This window comes from Neomonachus schauinslandi, chromosome 5, assembly GCF_002201575.2.
Source record: "Neomonachus schauinslandi chromosome 5, ASM220157v2, whole genome shotgun sequence".
NCBI lineage: Eukaryota > Metazoa > Chordata > Mammalia > Carnivora > Phocidae > Neomonachus > Neomonachus schauinslandi.
The window spans coordinates 141,323,303-141,341,591 of record NC_058407.1 but is presented as its reverse complement, the minus strand read 5'-3'; the positions used below and the strand labels follow the sequence as shown (position 1 = coordinate 141,341,591).

At 52.2% G+C, this 18,289-nt stretch overlaps 1 protein-coding gene across 2 annotated transcripts; it reads left to right on the top strand.

Moving 5' to 3' along the window:
- Positions 1–3,266: 3,266 nt before the first annotated feature.
- NAGPA (N-acetylglucosamine-1-phosphodiester alpha-N-acetylglucosaminidase) lies at positions 3,267–12,246 on the top strand. Of its 2 annotated transcripts, XM_021698202.1 has the most exons (11): positions 3,267–3,364; positions 3,456–3,911; positions 5,066–5,205; positions 6,061–6,169; positions 7,440–7,568; positions 8,068–8,273; positions 8,378–8,425; positions 9,405–9,533; positions 9,717–9,848; positions 9,936–9,999; positions 11,494–12,246. In XM_021698202.1, the coding sequence occupies exons 1-11, from the start codon at positions 3,279–3,281 to the stop codon at positions 11,702–11,704; spliced, it is 1,710 nt and encodes a 569-aa protein (XP_021553877.1). In that variant the 5' UTR covers positions 3,267–3,278; the 3' UTR covers positions 11,705–12,246. The 2 variants fall into 2 exon arrangements, with proteins under 2 accessions (XP_021553877.1, XP_044770999.1); XM_044915064.1 differs by lacking the exon at positions 9,405–9,533 and having other exon boundaries at positions 9,717–9,823; positions 9,941–9,999.
- The last annotated feature ends 6,043 nt before the right edge of the window (positions 12,247–18,289 follow it).

The following is an 18,289-nucleotide window of genomic DNA, read 5'->3' as shown; positions in this document are numbered from 1 at the left end:
GGACATGGTATTCATTCCCTCAACCGACAAACTGACAGTGACGTCATTTTGGAATGTTCGTGAGGTCTGGAGCCGACGGCCAAGAAAGAACTCTTGAGACGTCTTTGGTGCAAAAAGGTGGTTTTATTAAAGCACAGGGACAGGACCCGTGGGCAGAAAGAGGGGCTGCACCAGAGTTGTGAGGAATGGCTGATTATATACTTGGAAGTGGGGGAGGTAAGGACAAAGGGAGGTGTCCAAAAGCACTTTCATATGCTAAAGATTTACAGGACACTGGAGGCCTGACTATTCCTGAGTTAAAGTTGTTTTTCCTTCTAGTAAGGCGTTAACATGAAGATAGTTGGGGGCTTCCTGGAGAAATGCTATACTCTGCCTGCCTCAGGTCCTGGTCAATGGGCTGCAGCCATGTCCTGCAAGGCTCTGGCCCCTGAGCTCCCACAGCTATCCCTTTTCCTATCCCTCATGTCTCAGCCTAAATGGGCTTAGAGAGGCGTTCCCTGCCACTCCCCTTCTTTCTCCATCCTGCTTCTTACCACACTTGGGTTGTTTAGTGTCTGTCTCTGCAAGGGCAGGACTGGTCTGTCTGTTTCATCAGCATCTAGCACATAGGAGGAGCTCAATCTGTTCAATCTACAAATGACTGTGGAACCCAAATAAGGAAGCTGAGAGAAGACAAAGGCACCTAACGAAGGGTAAATGTGAGCAGAGGAGAAAGCACTGAGTTAGTTAGCTGGTATGGCTAGAACTGTGGGTTTGGGCTTAGAAAGATAAACCAAGGCATGTTAAAATTTTTAACTAAGAGTTTGAGCAAAAATCAATTCGAATTGGGCAGTACCAAATTGAAGTGGATATGAGCCAGGGGAAAGATCTCTACTGATAAAGTGAGAAAGTGAAGAAAGGAAATTGATTGCCTATAGCTTAATGCCTAGTTGGCTGTTAGTTAAAGCTGTTTGCAATTGGTCACCCTTAGCATTTTGATTTCATAACCTTGAGGCATTTACAGGCTTAGGTTTTGGTTTGCTTCTTCTTTTTTTTTAATTATTTAAATTCAATTTAGTTAACATATACTATATTAGTTTCAGGGATAGAATTTAGTGATTCATCATTTGCATACAACACCCAATGCTCGTTACATCAAGTGCCCTCATTAGTGCACACCTTGGTTTGCTTCTGTAGGCAGTGTTAAAAAAAAAAAAAAGACGGGTGCCTGACCGGCTCAGTCAGAGAGCATGCAACTCTTTGATCTCAGGGTTCTGAGTTCAAGCCCCACATTGTGTGGAGAGATTCGTTTTTTTAAAAAAGTAAAAAAGAGAGACAACAGGGCCCAAATGAAGTAACATATGCCAAGCCCCATGTCAGCCAACCAAGACTTAATATCTGACTTAACTACAGTTTCAGACTCTTTCAGGAATGAAACCTTTAACCAGTCAGTTACCTAGTCAGCACTAGTAAAGTCATCTGCACCAAAGGCCCTTGTCCTTCCCTCAAAGGAAGGTGACTTTGCCTGAAACAATCCACTCTGTCTCACTCCCTTTCTGCCTATGAAAGCCTTTCATTTTGCACAGCTCTTTGGAGCTTCTTTCTATTTGCTAGATGGGATGCTGCCTAATTCGCTGAATAAAGTCAATTTAATCTTTAAATTTACTCAGTTGACTTTTGTCTTTTAATAGCAGCCATGGCATAAAGCCACATCAATCTAATGGCCTCCTTGTTTAATTAATAGGCTGCTCAGCAAATGGAGAATTTCCATGGGACTTAGGCACTTAGATATTATGTGTTTGTTACGTGTTTTGTCAAAGGAGTGACAAAGTTGGGAGGAGACCGAAGGTCAGAACTCTTTATAGAGACTGCCTGTACCTACATCTCCCAGTTGACATAGAGAAAAAGAGGACTTCCGGGGACAGGGAAGCTGGTCGCAGGTCTGGGCTTGTTTGCTAAAGACTTTTTGCAGCCTGGATGTAAAGATTAGAAAGACATCATCCCTTCACATCAATATGATGAGGAAGCAAAAGGCAAGCTGAGGACAAAGCACAAGCTGAGATCCCACAACACCCTCCCCACCTCCCACCCGAGCCTCCTCCCTGGACTCCAGGTGGGAAAAGTGTGACCTTACTCCAGAAACTCCCAACTGTTAATGTTAATGCTTTGCTACAGGGACAAACAACCTTAGCTTGACTAAGTCGCAAGGCCTCCAGTATCCTGAAAGTCTTCTTTAGCATATGAAAGTGCTTTTGGACACCTCCCTTAACCTCCCCCAACTCTCAAGTATATAATCAGCCATTCCTCACAACCCCAGGGCAGCAGCTCTTTCTGCCCTCAGGTCCTGTCCCCCTGCTTTAATAAAACCACCTTTTTGCACCAAAGACGTCTCAAGAATTCTTTCTTGGCCATCAGCTCCAGACCTCACCTACATTCAAAACTATATCAAAGGTCATAAGAGACCAAGGCTAAGAAACTGTTCCAGATTCAGGGACACCACAGAGACATGACAAGAAATGCAATTCCTGGATTGGACCCTGGATGTGGGGAAAATAGCTGTAAAGGACATTATACATGGGGCGCCTGGGTGGCTCAGTCGTTAAGCATCTGCCTTCGGCTCTGGTCGTGGTCCCAGTGTCCTGGGATCGAGCCCCGCATGGGACTCCCTGCTCTGTGGGAAGCCTGCTTCTCCCTCTCCCACGCACCCTGCTTGTGTTCCTTCTCTCGCTGTGTCTCTCTCTGTCAAATAAATAAATATTAAAAAAAAAAAAAAAGCTGTCTTTATAAAAAAAAGGACATTATATAGAAAATTGGCAAATTTTCTGCGGATTAGTTAATAAACTCTATCAATGTAAAACGTCTTAATTTTACTTAGCCTGTGGTTATGTAGGAAGATGTCCTTGTTCGTAAAAGATATATAAAGTACTGAGGTGAAGGATCCCGATGTCTGCAACTTGGTTGCAAATGGTTGGTGGGTGGGGTGGAGTATGCGAATGAAGTTGAAATAATAAACTAAACGGAACAAAAGTTAATTAGTAAATATAGGTAAAAGGTATATGGGAGTTCTTTACATTACTCTTAGAACCTCCAGAACCTCCGGTAAGTTTGAAATTATATCAACACGAAACATTGCCCCCACCACCAACCCAGCTACACTCACCTTCTGAAGACTTTAAATTATAGGACAAGATCTCGCGATATCCAAAGGAGTCTAAGCAATTCTGTTCCGGTTGAAATCGGCCACCAAAAACCTTGAGTCACGTGGGGCAATCCCACGTGATCGGAGACCTGGTTCCAACATGGCGGCCTCCATGGGTCGCTGGCTTCTCTTCCTCCTTGCGCTGCTTGGCTTCCTCCGGGAGGCGACCAGCGGCCTCGACTCGGGGTGAGTAAAGGTCTGGAGGGGTGAGCCTGGTTCGGGGGGTACTCCGCCCGGGACACAGCCCTCCGAGCTCACGGCCGCCCTGTCCCCGCAGGGCCTCCCGCGACGACGATTTGCTGCTGCCATACTCCCGCGCGCGCGCGCGCTCTGCCCGGGACTGCTCAAGGGTGCGCGCCGGCAGCCGCGAGCACGAGAGCTGGCCACCTACCACGGCGACCCCCGGCACCCGCGGCCCGGCGGTGCGCACCTTCGTTTCGCACTTCACGGACCGCGCGGTGCCTGGCCATCTGACGCGTGTGGCAGAGCCCCTGCGGACCTTCTCGGTCCTGGAGCCAGGTGGGTCCGGCGGCTGCGCTTCGAGGCGCCGCGCCACCGTGGAGGATACAGCGCGGGCGGCCGGCTGCAGGGTCGCCCAGAACGGCGGCTTCTTCCGCATGGACACGGGCGAGTGCCTGGGCAACGTGGTGAGCGACGGGCGCCGGGTGAGCAGCGCCGGGGGGCTGCAGAACGCGCAGTTCGGGATCCGCCGCGACGGGACCCTGGTCACCGGGTGAGGAGGCAGGGAGCCTCGTGACTGTCGAGGGCAGAGGACCTGAGATTTGGGTTGTAGCCGTGGTGCTGGGTTCAAGTCACCTGACAAAGCTGAGCCTCCGTTTCTGTTCTGCAGAATGGGGATAGTAATACTTTCATTGCAGTTCATTTCCCAGTATCACTGAGCGCTTGCTTTGTGTCAGGCAATGTGCTGCGCATTGGGGATATAGCAGTGAACAAGCAGACAGCCTTTGTCTTCACGGACCCCTCCCATTACTAGGAAAAATAAATAAAAGCCAGGGAAATGATTAAGATAAATTTAGATTGCATGCATGTAAAGAAGCGAGGAACAGGGATAACCAGTGTAAATGGAGTGTAGATTTTAGGTAGGGTGAATAGGAAAGGCCTGTCTCAGAAGGTGACCTCTGGGTTGAGACCTGATGATTAATCACAAGTTAGCCAAGGCCAGAACTGGAGGAAGAGCACTACAGTCAGAAGGAACAGCAAGTGCTAAGGCTCAGAGATGCACAGGGGTTTGGTGTGTGTGAGTGACTGAAGGAAGGAACAGAGTATCAGGGGATGACAGGACTGACTTTGGTTATTTAAAAACATGCTCTAGGGGCGCTTGGGTGGCTCAGTTGGTTAAGTGTCTGCCTTCAGGTCCGGTGGTGATCTCAGGGTCCTGGGATCGAGCCCCGAGTCAGGCTTCCTGCTCAGCAGGAGAGTCTGCTCCTCCCTCTCCCTCTGTCCCTGTTCGTGCTCTCTCTCTCTCGCTCTCACTCTCTTTCTCAAATAAATAAAGTCTTTAAAAAAAAATAAGAATAAAAACATGCTCTAATCCTGGGTGGAGGCTGGGTTGGAGGGACCAGAGTAGAAGCAAGGAGACCAGTCACGGAGTTGTCAGTAGGCATCAGGTGGTAGTTTGGCTAGAGTGATGGCCTAGGAGGTTGAAGGCCAGAGATGAACTTGAAATCTGTTGAGAATCGTTTGTATTAGATGAATTATTAACTGTGATGCATAGACTGTTTACAAAGGCTGCACTCAGGACCAGGATGGTTCCTGGGACACCAGGAGGAGTCAAGCAGCCAACCTGAGGAGGGGAGGTAGGAGGGAACCCTACTACCTGCAGTTGCCCCTGCTGGTGAGTGAATCTCATGCCTTTTCTGTGTCCAGGTACCTGTCTGAAGAGGAGGTGCTGGACACTGAAAATCCATTTGTGCAGCTGCTGAGTGGGGTCGTGTGGCTCATCCGCAATGGAAGTGTGTACATCAATGAAAGCCAGGCGGCTGAGTGTGATGAGACACAGGAAACAGGTTTGGGGGCGGGGTGTGGCATAGTCTTGTTGAGAACCAGGACCTCTGGGCTGGTGGGGGAAGCTATTCTTAAGTCTTTGAGCAAGTACTATTCAAGGTACAGGGGATCAACAAATGAGGTCCCTGCTCTTGGGGAATACATAAGAAAGAAAATAGATATGTAATTTACCGAAAGGAAGTGGCAAGTGCTAAGAAAGAAAATAAAGTTGGGGGAAAATAAAGTTGGGTGGAAGAAAGGAGCTGTGAATCAGAATCCCGAATCCCTGGGGGTAAGGCCCAAACCTGTGTGTTTTAACAAATCCCTTGGGTAATTCAGTTTGAGAACCTCTGGGATGTGGAGTACTGGTGTGGGAAGGGATGCTATGGCCCTGATGTGGAAATGGCTGTTTTAGACCGAGCAGTCAAGGGAGGCCTCACTGAGGAGGTGCCCTAGATTGGAAAGAGCAAACCACAGGAAGAGCTGAGGAGAAGCACAGTCCAGCCAGAGGGAGCAGAAGGTGCAGAAGCCCTAAAGCAGAAAGTGGCTGCAGGGTGGTGAGAGAGGAGCCCCCACAGATGAGGTAGGAGAAGCAGGCCAGGGCGGCCATGTTGGGCTGATGAACCATGGAAGTCATCAGAGGGCTTTCCCCTGGAGGCTGATGTCACTTAATTTACACCTGAGAAGGGTCATCTGGCCGCTATGTGGAGACTGAGTGGGATGGGGCAGAGGGGAGGCAGGACGATACACGTCTAAGTGAGACACTGGATGGTGTGGAACGGGAGGTGGAGAGTGGCATTGGACTAGCCAAAAATAACAGGCAGAGCCCAGGAGTCTTCTCAAAGGGCAGGTAATCAGCCAGGCTTCTTCTCTTTTAGGTTCTTTTAGCAAATTTGTGAACGTGATGTCAGCAAGGACAGCTGTGGGACACGACCGGAAAGGGCAGCTGGTGCTCTTCCACGTAGACGGGCAGACGGAACAGCGGGGGTGAGTGCCAGGAACTGGGAAGGCCACGCCTGGGCTGAGCCCTGCTTTGAGGAACTTCAGCCCACTGACAGCTGGCCATCGGACTCCCAGCTCTTCCCTGGGGATGTTCACGTCCATTTGTCCCCTGCCTTCCCATGCAAAACAGTCCCTAGATCTGTCTCACTTCTTTTTTTTTTTTTTTTTTTAAGATTTTATTTATTTGACAGAGAGAGACACAGCGAGAGAGGGAGCACAAGCTGGGGGAGTGGGAGAAGGAGAAGCAGGCCTCCCGCGGAGCAGGGGGCCCGATGCGGGGCTCGATCCCAGGACTCTGGGATCATGACCTGAGCCAAAGGCAGACGCTTAACAACTGAGCCACCCAGGCGCCCCAATCTGTCTCACTTCTGAGAACTCATCATCCCCTACACACTTCCTCTCAGTCTCCCCAACTTAGGCCTCCACTCTCCTGAGCCCCGGATAGGGTGATAGGAAGTAATTACAAAGTTAGCAGGGAGAAGACCTCTGTTCCAGTCCCAGCTCTGCCATCTGCTAGCTCTGTGGCCACAGACAAGTTGCTCAACCTCTCTGAGCCACAGTTTCTTCCTCTGTAAAGAGAGTGTGTTAGTTTGCTATTGCTGTGTAACAAACAAGCACAAACAGCACTCATTTGTTAGATCACAGTTCTGTAGGTCAGAAGTCTGGAGGGCTCAAATCATGGACAAAATCAAGCCGTTTGCCAGGCAGGGCTCTCATCTGGAGCTTCAGAGCAAGAATCCTCTTAGCTCATTCGGGTTGTTGGCAGGATGCAATACCTCATGGTTGTAGGACCGAAGTCTGTATTTCCTTGCTGGTTGTTGGCCAGGGGACCCTCAGCTCCTTCAGGCTGCCCACATTCCTTCCCATGCATATTACCCTCCCCATCTTCAAGCCAGCAAATATGTGTCCAGTCCCTTCATCCCCTTTGTATTTGCAGTCTCTCTCACTTCACATTCTGCCACCAGACAGGGAAAGTCTGCTTTTAAGAGCTCTTGTGATTCCTTTGGGCCCACCCAGATAATCCAGGACACTGTCCCCACTTGTGGACAGCTGAGCCATGTAAGATAACACAGTCATGGGAGTGATCTCTCATTATATTCACAGCTTCCAGGGATTAAGATGGGACATTTTTGGGGGAAGCCCATTTAGAAATTTGTCTGCCACAGTGGGCATGATACTCTCTACCATGGAAAGTAAGATCAGTTAAACCGGAAATGCAGTGGACACGGTCAACATTAATGCTCTTGTGCTTCAGCATTAACCTGTGGGAGATGGCAGAGTTCTTGCTGAAACAGGATGTGGTCAACGCCATCAACCTGGATGGAGGGGGCTCCGCCACCTTCGTGCTCAACGGGACCTTGGCCAGTTACCCATCAGATCACTGGTAAGCATGCCAGAGCCCCCTTCTTGAGGTCTAAATCCAGGCCTGTCCTCACCTGTCTCATTCAACAAATATTGAGCACCTACTATGTGCCAGGCCCTGAGGATTCAGCCGTGAGCAGGAGAGCCATGATCCCTGCCTCTCAGTGCTTACAGGAAGAGAGTTGAATCATACATGCTGTACCAGTACCACCCACACCAAGAAAAGGGGATTGATAGGTCAGGAAAGACCTCTCTGAGCATAATGGAACCTGAGCTGAGATCTGAAGGTTGAGAAGGTGGCGAGGCAGGGCCAGGAGAACCTTCTGGGCAGTGAGAACAGCATATGCAAAGACCCTGGGGTTGGAAGAGATTGTCAGGGTGAGAAGAACCTGTAAAAGGCTGAGGAAGGGGCAATGGAGAGAGAGGCAGCCCTCGGGGGCTGTAATAGGGGATAGGAGGGGTCCGCTGGGGATGGTCAGTGCCTTCACACACCGTGTCCCTCTCCCCCCCCCCCCCCGCAGCCAGGACAACATGTGGCGCTGCCCACGCCGCGTGTCTACTGTGGTATGTGTGCACGAGCCCCGCTGCCAGCCGCCTGATTGCAGTGGCCACGGGACCTGCGTGGAGGGGCGCTGCCAGTGCACGGGGCGCTTCTGGCAGGGCGCGGCCTGCAACAAGCTGGACTGTGGCCCCTCCAACTGCAGCCAGCACGGGCTTTGCACAGAGAGTGAGTGGGGTCTCTGGGGCGGCAGCTGTGCCTGGGGCTCCCAGCCCTCACTGCCCGGCCCTGCCTGGGCCCCTCACCTGGCCTCCTTGGTCTTCTCTTGGCAGATGGCTGCCGCTGCGAAGCTGGTTGGACGGGGTCCAGCTGCGGTGAAGGTAAAAGCCACCAGGCCAGTGCTTCCCCACCCCTGGCCCCATAGGGAGAGGGGAGCGTGGCAGCTGCCTTTACCCCCTCCTGTTTCTTGCTCTTGCCTGACTGTAAATCACTGCATTAGTCTCCTGCAGCAGCCACAACAAATTCCACAAACTTACGCTGTCGCAGTTCAGGAGGCCAGAACTGCAAAATCAAGGTGTCTGCAGGGCCCGCACTCCCTCTCAAGGGTCTAGGGGAGGCTCCTTCCTGCTCCTTCCAGCTCCCGGTGGCTCCAGGTGTTCCTTGGCCTGTGGCCACGTCACTCCGCTCTCCGCCTCCGTCTTCGCATGGCCTTGCCCCTGTGTGTCTATCTCTCCATTCCCTTACACAGACCCCAGGTCATTGGATTTAGGGCCCACTCTAAATCCAGGTGCCCTCATCTCTTAAGATCTTCACTTAATAGTATCTGCAAAGACTCCGTGTCCAAATGCGGTCATGTTCACAGATTCTGAGGATTAGGACACAATATTCTTTTGGGGGGACACAGTTCAACCCCCTGCAGCCATCCACAGTTTCAAATCCTTCAGGGCTTCTTTTGAGTAAGTGAAAGGAATAAACCCCTCAGCCTGACCTGCCAGGTGCTGCAGCCCCTCCCTGACTCACTGACCCAGCTCTGCTCCCCCAAACCCCAGCTTAACTGCCCTGTCCCCAGGGGCCTGCCTACCCCACCCCCTCCAGCGGTCTGCTGCTGCCGCACTTGTCCCCACCTGTACGTCCACGTCTGCTTTCTGGCTCACTGGCCACCTGCCCATCTAGACAGGAAGCTCCAGGAGGACTCAGCCTCAGGGCCTGCCTTGAAGTGGATTCTCCATAACTTTCTGTTGGAAGCATATGTGAATCTACGGGGCCACTTGGTGTGACAGAGTTGTTTGCTGTCTTGTTGGCCCTCGCCTAGGCGGGGCGGGGCTGGATTTTGAAATGACTCCCCTTTCCCCATGCCAGCTTGCAGCAACGGGTCCTTCGGGGAGGCCTGTGCCATGAAGTGCCAGTGTCAGAATGGAGCTGCCTGTGACCCGGTCCGAGGGACCTGCACCTGTCCTCCTGGCTTCACCGGAGACACCTGTGGGCAGGGTAAGCTAGATGGGCCCCAAGCCAGCTGGGAGGAAGCGCCAGGGGCACCTCCAGGGTCTAGCCTGGGGGGACCCCAGGGGGCACTTCTGCTTCAGCCCAGCTCTGCACACACCTGGGGCCCATTCCGTCCGTGCAGAGAGAGGCCCTGCCACTGAGGCCTCCACTTCTTCCTCCTCTCCACAGAGTGTCCTCTCGGCTGGCACGGGCCAGGCTGCCAAAGGCCTTGCGAGTGTGAGCACCAGTGTCCCTGTGACCCCCAGACTGGCAACTGCAGCCTGGCCCAGGCACCAGCCCTTAACAGCATCCTCTCCCAAGGTATGGCTCCTCCCAGGCCCCTGGGGGGGCAGGAGGGGGCACACCCCTCCCCTCCCAGTGTGTCAGCCTCTCTCTGGTCGTTTACAGTGAAGCAGTGTCTCCAGCCATCCAAGACCACCCTAAGAACAGGAGAACTGTCCCTTCTCACCGGGTAGGAGATTTGGTGGGACTTGGGGTGGGGATGGGAGGAAATCCCCCCTCCCTCCACCTGCGAGGTATGGCCTCTGCTCAGGGACTCAGCAAGGCTAGAAGGTGGTAGCAGGGCACCCAGGTGACATTTCTCCAATGTAAGCACAGGGAGATGCTCATAGCTGATGCTCACAGACACCGAAGTGGCCCTGGGAGATGGGGAGAAGAACCCTGGTCACCGCCCCAGTGGGAGTCGAGGGGGCAGGGCATCGGACTCCTTTCCCTGTGAGACTCGCAACTTATTTTCTCAGTACCTGGTGCCTGGTACAGAAGTGCCAAGCCCCAAGGAACTCACATCATTTCTCAAGTACCACTATGTGCTCCTTGTGGTGGGCTTTATCTCTGTTTTCTAGTGCAGTGGGTCTCAAACTTGACCTTTGGTAGGGGGTACTGAAAGAGATTGCTGGGTCCTTTCTCTGGAGTTTCTGCTTCAGTAGGTCTGGGGTGCAGCCTGAGAATCTGCATTTCCAGTGCTATCCCAGGTGATGCTAATGCTGCTGGTAGGGAGACCCCGCTTTGAGAACTTCTTTTCTTGTAGTTCTCACCTCATGGCCCAGCCCTGGGTGCCAGCCCAGCCTCACCCCCGTTGGAGGTGGGAATCAGGTGTGGGTATGAGTGAAAAGTTCCTGGCGATGTCCTAGAGGACAGTCTCATCATTAATAATGCAGATCCCAGGTCCCTCCTGGAGGTCCTGACTCAGTGAGCCTGGGGTGAGGCTCTGAAGGCCCAGAACCACACATGAAGAAAACCCTTGGCAACGTGCTTTGAAAATGCACCCAGAGCAGGGACAGTAGCTTCCGGGAGTGCCCTGCCCCCCGTCTTAAGTTCAGGCTCCTCAGGTGTGAGACTTTGAGCCCCTCCTCCCCAGTGCAGACCTGGATCCCATTGACAGCTGCCGGGCAGGGAAAGGGAGCCATGGGGGGCTGACGAGCATGCCCCCGCCCCCAGCAATATGCTTGTGTCCGCTTTTGTGTTGAGGGCTTCAGCCAAAGATTCACATGAAGGAGGAAAAACAAGGATCATTGAAAGACCCCACCAGCTCTGCAGGAGGGAGGAAGGGGTGCAGTTTTCCCTGCTCTATCTGCTTTGAGGTTTCTGGAACATCCCCTGGAGACCAGGATGCAAACTGATGCCTCTTGGGGCATCATTAGATCCCCAAGTGTATTTTATTTGGCCTGCAGAATTTAAAAAAAAATTTAAGATTTATTAGCAACATCTGAAAATCAGTAACAGTCATGTTAAAAAAAAAAAATTTGTGGTTTCTCTTGAAATATCAGGAGATGTGGCAGGGCTGGCCTGCATGCCACATAGTGACTCACTACTGCTCCCCGAATGTGTGTCTGGAGGCCCCCAACACTGCCACTGTTGTGTGGGAGGGAGGGAGGGAAACCCTTCCCCTCCTGCCCAACAGCACTGCCCAACAAACCCTTGTTGAGGTTTTCTCTTCTGCACCCAGGACCACCTGGCTAGCCCTCACCCTGGGCCTAGTTTTCCTTCTGCTGATCAGCACAGTGGTGAACGTGTCCTTGCTCCTTGGCTCAAGAGCAGAACGGAGCCGGCACCTGGATGGGGCCTACGTTTACCACCCACTGCAGGAGATGAATGGGGAGCTCCTGGCCACGGAGAAGGAACAGCCGGGTGATGCCCACAGCCCCTTTAAGGACTGAAGCCTCCAGCCTGCTCTGAAGGCTCGTTTCGACACGGTCTGATTTCTGCAAGGGAAATTTCAAGGCCGCTGATCATCTGGGTGATCTCAGCCCCCGTGCCAGCCGAAGCTTCTGACAGCACCTGTGCCTCAGCCCCTCAGCTGGCCCCGGGCCCTCACCTGGTCGCCTGCCGTGACACATGCAACCCTAGCAATACCGTGCTCCCCAGAGAGAGACTGCGTCCTTCCCTGCCTGCCTGTGTCTGCTGCCTGTGAGGCCTCCCGAGGGCCTCCCGCTGCCAAAGAGCCTCCGGCCTCCCGAGGCCCAGGCCGCTAGCGATGGAATGCACCGTGACCGCACCATGACCAAATGGCAGGGTCCAGCCAGCCCCCCTGGATAGGGATGGATTACAGAGATGAGGGCTGTGTCATGGGACCCTTTTGTACAGACCTCATCACAGAATTTGCCAATTAGAACTCTTATTTCCTGTCACAGGAAGCTCCTTAGAAGGGGGGGATGAAATCATGTTTACAAGCTTTCTATTTTGGTATCCTGCCGCCAAGAGAGGCTTTTTATCACTTGAATAAATTGATGTAATTAAAGGAGCCCCCGGGTGGCATCTGAAGCCTGAATTGTGGATTTCTGGGTGTACCTAGGTCTTAACGGGTGGGGTTGCTTCACCTGAATCCGGGGTCATAAACAGGCAGCCCAGAGCACATCCAGCTCCCTGATCTCTTTCTTTGATCCAGGGTTTCTCCCTTTGTGGTGTACACAAGTCACCTGGAGATCTTGTTAAAATGCAGATCCTGGCCCGGGGTGGGGTACAAGATTCTGAATCGCTAACGAGCTCCCAGGTGAAGCTGAGACCGGGGGGCCTGGACCATGTTTTGAAAGGACAAGGTTTAGTCCGCACCATGACTTAATGGAATTTAAAGTAGTTACCAGCGTTTAAAAGTCAAGAGAGGAAACAATATCAGATTTCTGATTTCTTTTTAAAAGAGGGCGAGCCCGCAGCCCCTGCCAATGCCCCTCCAGGGCAATGACTTGTCAGAGATGAGAATCCGCAGTCCCTGTCTGGGCCTGCCTTCTCCAGGTCATCGGAGCCCCCAGCGGTCTGTGGCCTGCCATCCCTGTGAGTATCTGAGTTTATAACCCGTGGCCGTGAAGTGTCTTCAGGAAGTGCCTGGTAGCCCCACCTCCCCATGAATGTATGTTACACTGTGCTTAGCAGATCTTTGGGATGAGAGATGAGGGAGGTCCTGTCGCTCTTGGCAGGTCCTCAAAGAGACTCGTGCACGTTACGAACTGAATGTGTCCCCCACCCCCCAAGATTCCTATGTTGAAGCCCTAACCCTCTCCCCTTCCCCCCCACCCAGGTGATAGTATGAGGAGGTGGGGCCTTTGGTTTAATTAGTTTTCGTTGAGGTTGTGAGGGTGGTTCCCTCATGATGGGATTAGCGCTCTTGCAAGGGGAAGAGACGGGAGAACACCCACTCCACACACGCACAGAGAGGAGGCCGTGTGGACAGGCAGCAAGCTGGCAACTGACTACAAGCCAAGATGTGGGCCCTCACCAAGAACTGAATTTGCCAGCACCTTGATCTTGGACTTTGAGCCTCCAGAACTATGAGAAATAGATGTCTGTTGTTTATAAGCTGCCCAGTGTATGGTATTAGTCACAGGAGCTTGAGCAGGCTAAGACACGGTGTAACTTATTAGCTATCTCGTACTCCATAACTAGTCCAAAACTTGGGTGCTTAAAACAACGACCAGGTACTGCTTCTTCTGAAAAATAATTATTTTTTGTGATTCTAGGGTCAACTAGGTGATTCTGTTGATGTGGGCTGGGGTCAGTGATCTCAGCTGAGCTCACTGGTATGTCTGCAACAGCTAATGGGCCCACTGGGATGGGCTGGTCTGAGATGGCCACAGCTGATGATGTAGCTCCCCCTGGTGCCTCATCGTCCAGGAGGCTGGTTCAGGCTTGGGATCCAGGTGGGGACGGGGATCCTGGAAGAGAAGCATGCAAGGCCTTTTGAAGCTTTGGCTCAGAACTGGCGTGACCTCACTTCCACCGAGTTCTGTCAGCTGGTCCCCAGGACCCCCAGATTCAAGGTGAAGGGACACACACTCCACCCCATAGTGAGAGGAGCTGCAAAGAGGCCTGGGTCCAGGAGGCTAATCAAGCCCATCCTGCAGTCTGTCTGCTGCCCTGCTGGCCCAGTTTCACTTCAGAAAGGAAGAATTTGGTTCTGAGAAGTGAAATGTCACAGGCCAGTTTCCCAGACTCCCAAGTTCCTGCAGGAATGTGTCTGTGGGTCTGCATGTCTTTCTGTCTCTCCCCCTGAAGTTGAGAGCCGCTGAGCCAGCCTGTGATAGTCCCTCCAGGGTGCTGTGTTTTGGTCCTGCAGTGGGAGCCACAGGCCAAGTTGTTGGTATCCTTGGGCATAGTTGATCCTACACCTAGTGAACCATCACCCGAAGTTCACGCTACCCACGGCCAGGCGCCTGTCATTTCTACTTCCTAACTCGACCCCTTTTCTGGGCCTGTGACCCAGGTTGGAGGGAAGGGAGAGGTGGCGTTCACAGCATGTCCAGGAACTTGAGGGCGGCTGCTTATCCAAGGAACTAGGCAAACACTTCACGTTGTAATTCCTCCTTCCAGAAATGGAAACAACCAAGTTCACATGTTCCTCCAGGGACCTTGTTTTCAACTCCACCTGGAAGTCTCATTCTGTGTTTTGCTCTCTTGTACTGAACAGCTGGTCCCTGGGCTGCTTTGATGTTTTGCTCCCAGTGTTCAAGGGTAGCAAGTAGTGACAAGAGCTGGGAGGACTTCCCAGACACCATTGAATCATGTTGGCATATTCCTGAGACACAGTTCCTGAGCCCGGCTGCAGGTCAGAGTGTATTCCCCAGGAACGTTGTATTATGCAGAGGTCCAGATCCTGTCCCAGGCCCATCGAATCAGAATCTCAGGGGCAGGGGGCCTGGGAATCTACAGGGAGCACCTTCAGGGGTTCTGAGGCAATGGGCTGTAGAAACCCTTGTCCTGGGAGCTCTGAGCTCTGCAGAGGGCATCTCTGTCTGTCCTTGGCTGGGCTGGCAGCTGAGCTGGGAGGTTAAGGTGCTGTGCATGGGTCTGGTGGATTTCAGGCCGGAGGGAGCTCAAGAGGGTCCATCATGGTGTGCTGGAAGGGTCCCTGGTCCGACGACTAGGATAATTCACCCTCCCTTGTTTGTATAGGGATATCTATCATGCCTGCCCAACACCCAGGCCCTCTTTTTTTAGTAAATGCCCTGTCTTTGGCTGGATCCCTTCCAGCAGCAGAACCTGAGATAAGGATGTGAGGGCAAGTAGTTTATTTGGGAGGTGACCCCAAGAAGCCCTGGTGGGGGGGCAGGGAAGTGAGGTAGGGAAGGAAAGGCAGCCAGTACACAGTGCATTAGTGAGCAGCTCCCCACTGTGGGCAGCCAGGCTCCATCGCCTGGGGTCTCTGGGAGAATGCAGAGAACATCTTGGGGTTTTGCCTCTGGTGGGGTGTTTGTCAGCCAACATGCTGTCATTGTGGGGTGGAGGCTTCTCCTGGGGGTTAACTCCTTGGCTTGTCTAGCCTGCCCTACACAGAGGCTGAGTATACTTCAGCAACCAGAGGTAGCCACCAAAAACTTGCAGTTTCTTGCATCCAGACGCCTCCTGGTGGTAATGAGAATGCCCCGCGAAGGTGCGCAGGACACTGAGAGCCACGGCCATGAGCCTCCCTCCCATTGCGTTTAGGACACTACCTCTCCCCCATTCTTCATCCCTCTGGTTTGGCTGGTACCATCTCTTCAAGTACCAGATGGCATGAATAAATGGGTCGGAGATAGTCCCCTGTCCCAATTGGTTCACCAGAGCCCACCCTGGAATTTGGGGAAAAACACTTTGCTGAGATTGTCCACCTGCCAGGGTGTGGGCTACATGGAGAAGGAGAGTGAAGCCAATGTGGAGAAGAACCAAATCAAGACAAAAGGGGGACATCATTTAAGCCCCTGGATCTAACTGTACCTGAAGCCGGTAGCATTCTTGGACCAATTACACGGACCAGTAAATCCCCATTTTTGCTTGAGGCACTTTGTGTTGGATTTGAGGTCTCTGGTAACCCACAGAGTCTAACACTCATACTGTTCGAGGAGAGGCACATTTTGGACTCGGGCACTTGCGGATGGGGCATGGAGCAGCGGCAGAAAGGTGTTTTGAGATTCTGACACTTACCTCTGGTGGTGGGTAGGGACTCGTGTTGACACATATATACAAGAGCTCGTCATCAAGCTTTGGGGTTGGTAGTCAGGGATTAATATGAACTAATTATTGTGGTGCAAGAATCCCCTCCCCACCTTGTGGTAGTGATGGAAGACCCCTGGGCACAGAATGTGGACCAGATGTCTTGGTGGCCTGACTTGGAACCTCCAGAGTCCTGTTGCCATGGTAACAAGAGGCTGTTGGGATGCTCTTTATAAAACTTGAGCATCAGGAAAGTCCCCAGAAAAAGGTTCAATCCTGGGCTTAATGGGTGGGCTTTCCAAGGCTCTTAGGAGCCCTGATACGGGAACATTCCAGTGTGATGCCCAAAGCTTTCCTTGGATTTGCAAAGGGGTCTGTGTCTCAGAAAACTTTGGGCTCCAGGAAACTCTTAAGTCAGAGGTTTCAAGTTATGCTTTTTGGGGACCCCCGTTCCTTGGGAATGCCTTGGTGGGGGAGGGGAGGCACTGAAGTGGGGAGAGGGGGAAATGGTCTGAAGAGAAGTTTGAAAGCCACAGCCGCCTTTCATGTCCCTGAGAGCTACCTGGCACTTTTCCTTCCGACTCTTTCCAGGCCCTGCCCAAACTCCAACAGCAGCTAGTGCTCTGAGACCTGCCTCCATGGAGACCCCAGCAGTCTGCTTTGGACCTGGGCCCTGGCCTCAGAGGAAGAACTGGTCCCAGAGGCAGCCTCTGGGCCACAAAGGAGCCCTAGTGTGACTTGCCCTCTCTGGGCCCCTCAAACCCCAGGAGGCTTCTGGGGAGGCGATTCTGCCCAGGACAGACGTCAGCAATAACTCATGGCTCAGACCTGATCCTAGTTGGCCTGTCCCAGGGACCTCTGTCTTTCTCAACAGCCACCACATGCTGGCTGGTCCTTTGAGAGCTCTTACCCACAGTTGCAGAGAAATCCATGGAAAAGTCCCAGAGAATGAATGCACACACTGTACCAAAGCAGGCAAGGGCTGCTTCCTCTCCCTCATTTGTATGTGTTGGGTGGGGCTGGGTAACCAAAGCCAGTGTGGATAGGGAGCCCTAGAGCAGTCACACAAAGAACCACACCTCCTCTGCTCCCCCAAGTGACAGTCCTTGGCCTTCTGCTCCAAAACAAGAGAGCCTTTTCAGAACCGCATGATGTGCATGGCAGGACCCCTGCTCTGTGTCCCAAGGAAGCTCACAGGAAGGACAGATAGTGCCCTGGACAGGGCCCCCACCCCACCCCCAAACTCAGGACTATGGCTGTCCTTGGACATAACGCTAGGACATAGGTCAAACCCCAGGGAACAGGGCAGAGTGACCCAGAAATATGGATGGCAGGGTCCTCAACCTTCACCTGGATACCTGGCAAGTAGAATCCAGAAACCCACCCTCAAGATTCCAAGTCAGCAGTGCTGAGTGGGCCCGGGGATCTGCATTTAATACCACTGATAAACTACGCATATATCTGTGTATGCACCCTATGCATATGCCAATCGTTTGAATAGCATCCCCCTCCCCCGGAATTAACGTCCACACAGAACCTTAGAATGTGACTTTCTTTGAAAGTAGTCTTTGCAGATGTAATTAGTTAAGGATCTCAAGCTGAAATCATATGAGATTTAGAGTGAACCCTAAATCCAGTGACTGGTGTCCTTATAAGACAGGAGACACACAGAGAATAAGCCATGTGAAGACAGGCAGGGACAGGAGCAATGTAGCCACAAGCCAAGGAGCTCCGGGAGACTCCAGAAGCTCGAAAGAGGCAGGAAGGATCCTCCCCTAGTGTTAGGAGGGGACACCTGCAAACACCTCCATCTCAGACTTCTGGCCTCCAGAACTGTGAGGGAATCAGTTCCGGTTGTTTTAGGCTACCAAGTTTGTGGGAATTTGTTACGGCAGCCCTAGAGAACTACTACCGTGTATCTGTGCTTTATATATAAAAATGTGATTTTTTTTTATGTGCCCCCTTTCCCCAAAGAACCAACTCGCAACCCCTTGAAGGTGATACCGCCCCTGTGAAAATGCTTTTGAGTCTTATAAACAGCGGAGTAACTCTTGAACAAGCCCAGGGAAACCTCCAGGGTTTAGGAAGTAGGCAGTTGAGGTATATCCAAATCTAAAACGTTTAATGCTTTTGGTTGGAGCAAATGATCAGGCAAACAAGGAACATCATGTTTTACTGGTTGAAATAGAGTATGTGGAACAGAATTATAGTATTCTTGTCGAACAATTTGTTTTACAGGCAGAGCAATTCCGGAGTGCAGGATGGGGGATAAAAGTTCTCAGAATCCCCATATTTCAGCCTGTAGAGAGAACATTCTCTAGCTAGTTGGAGGAAATACCACT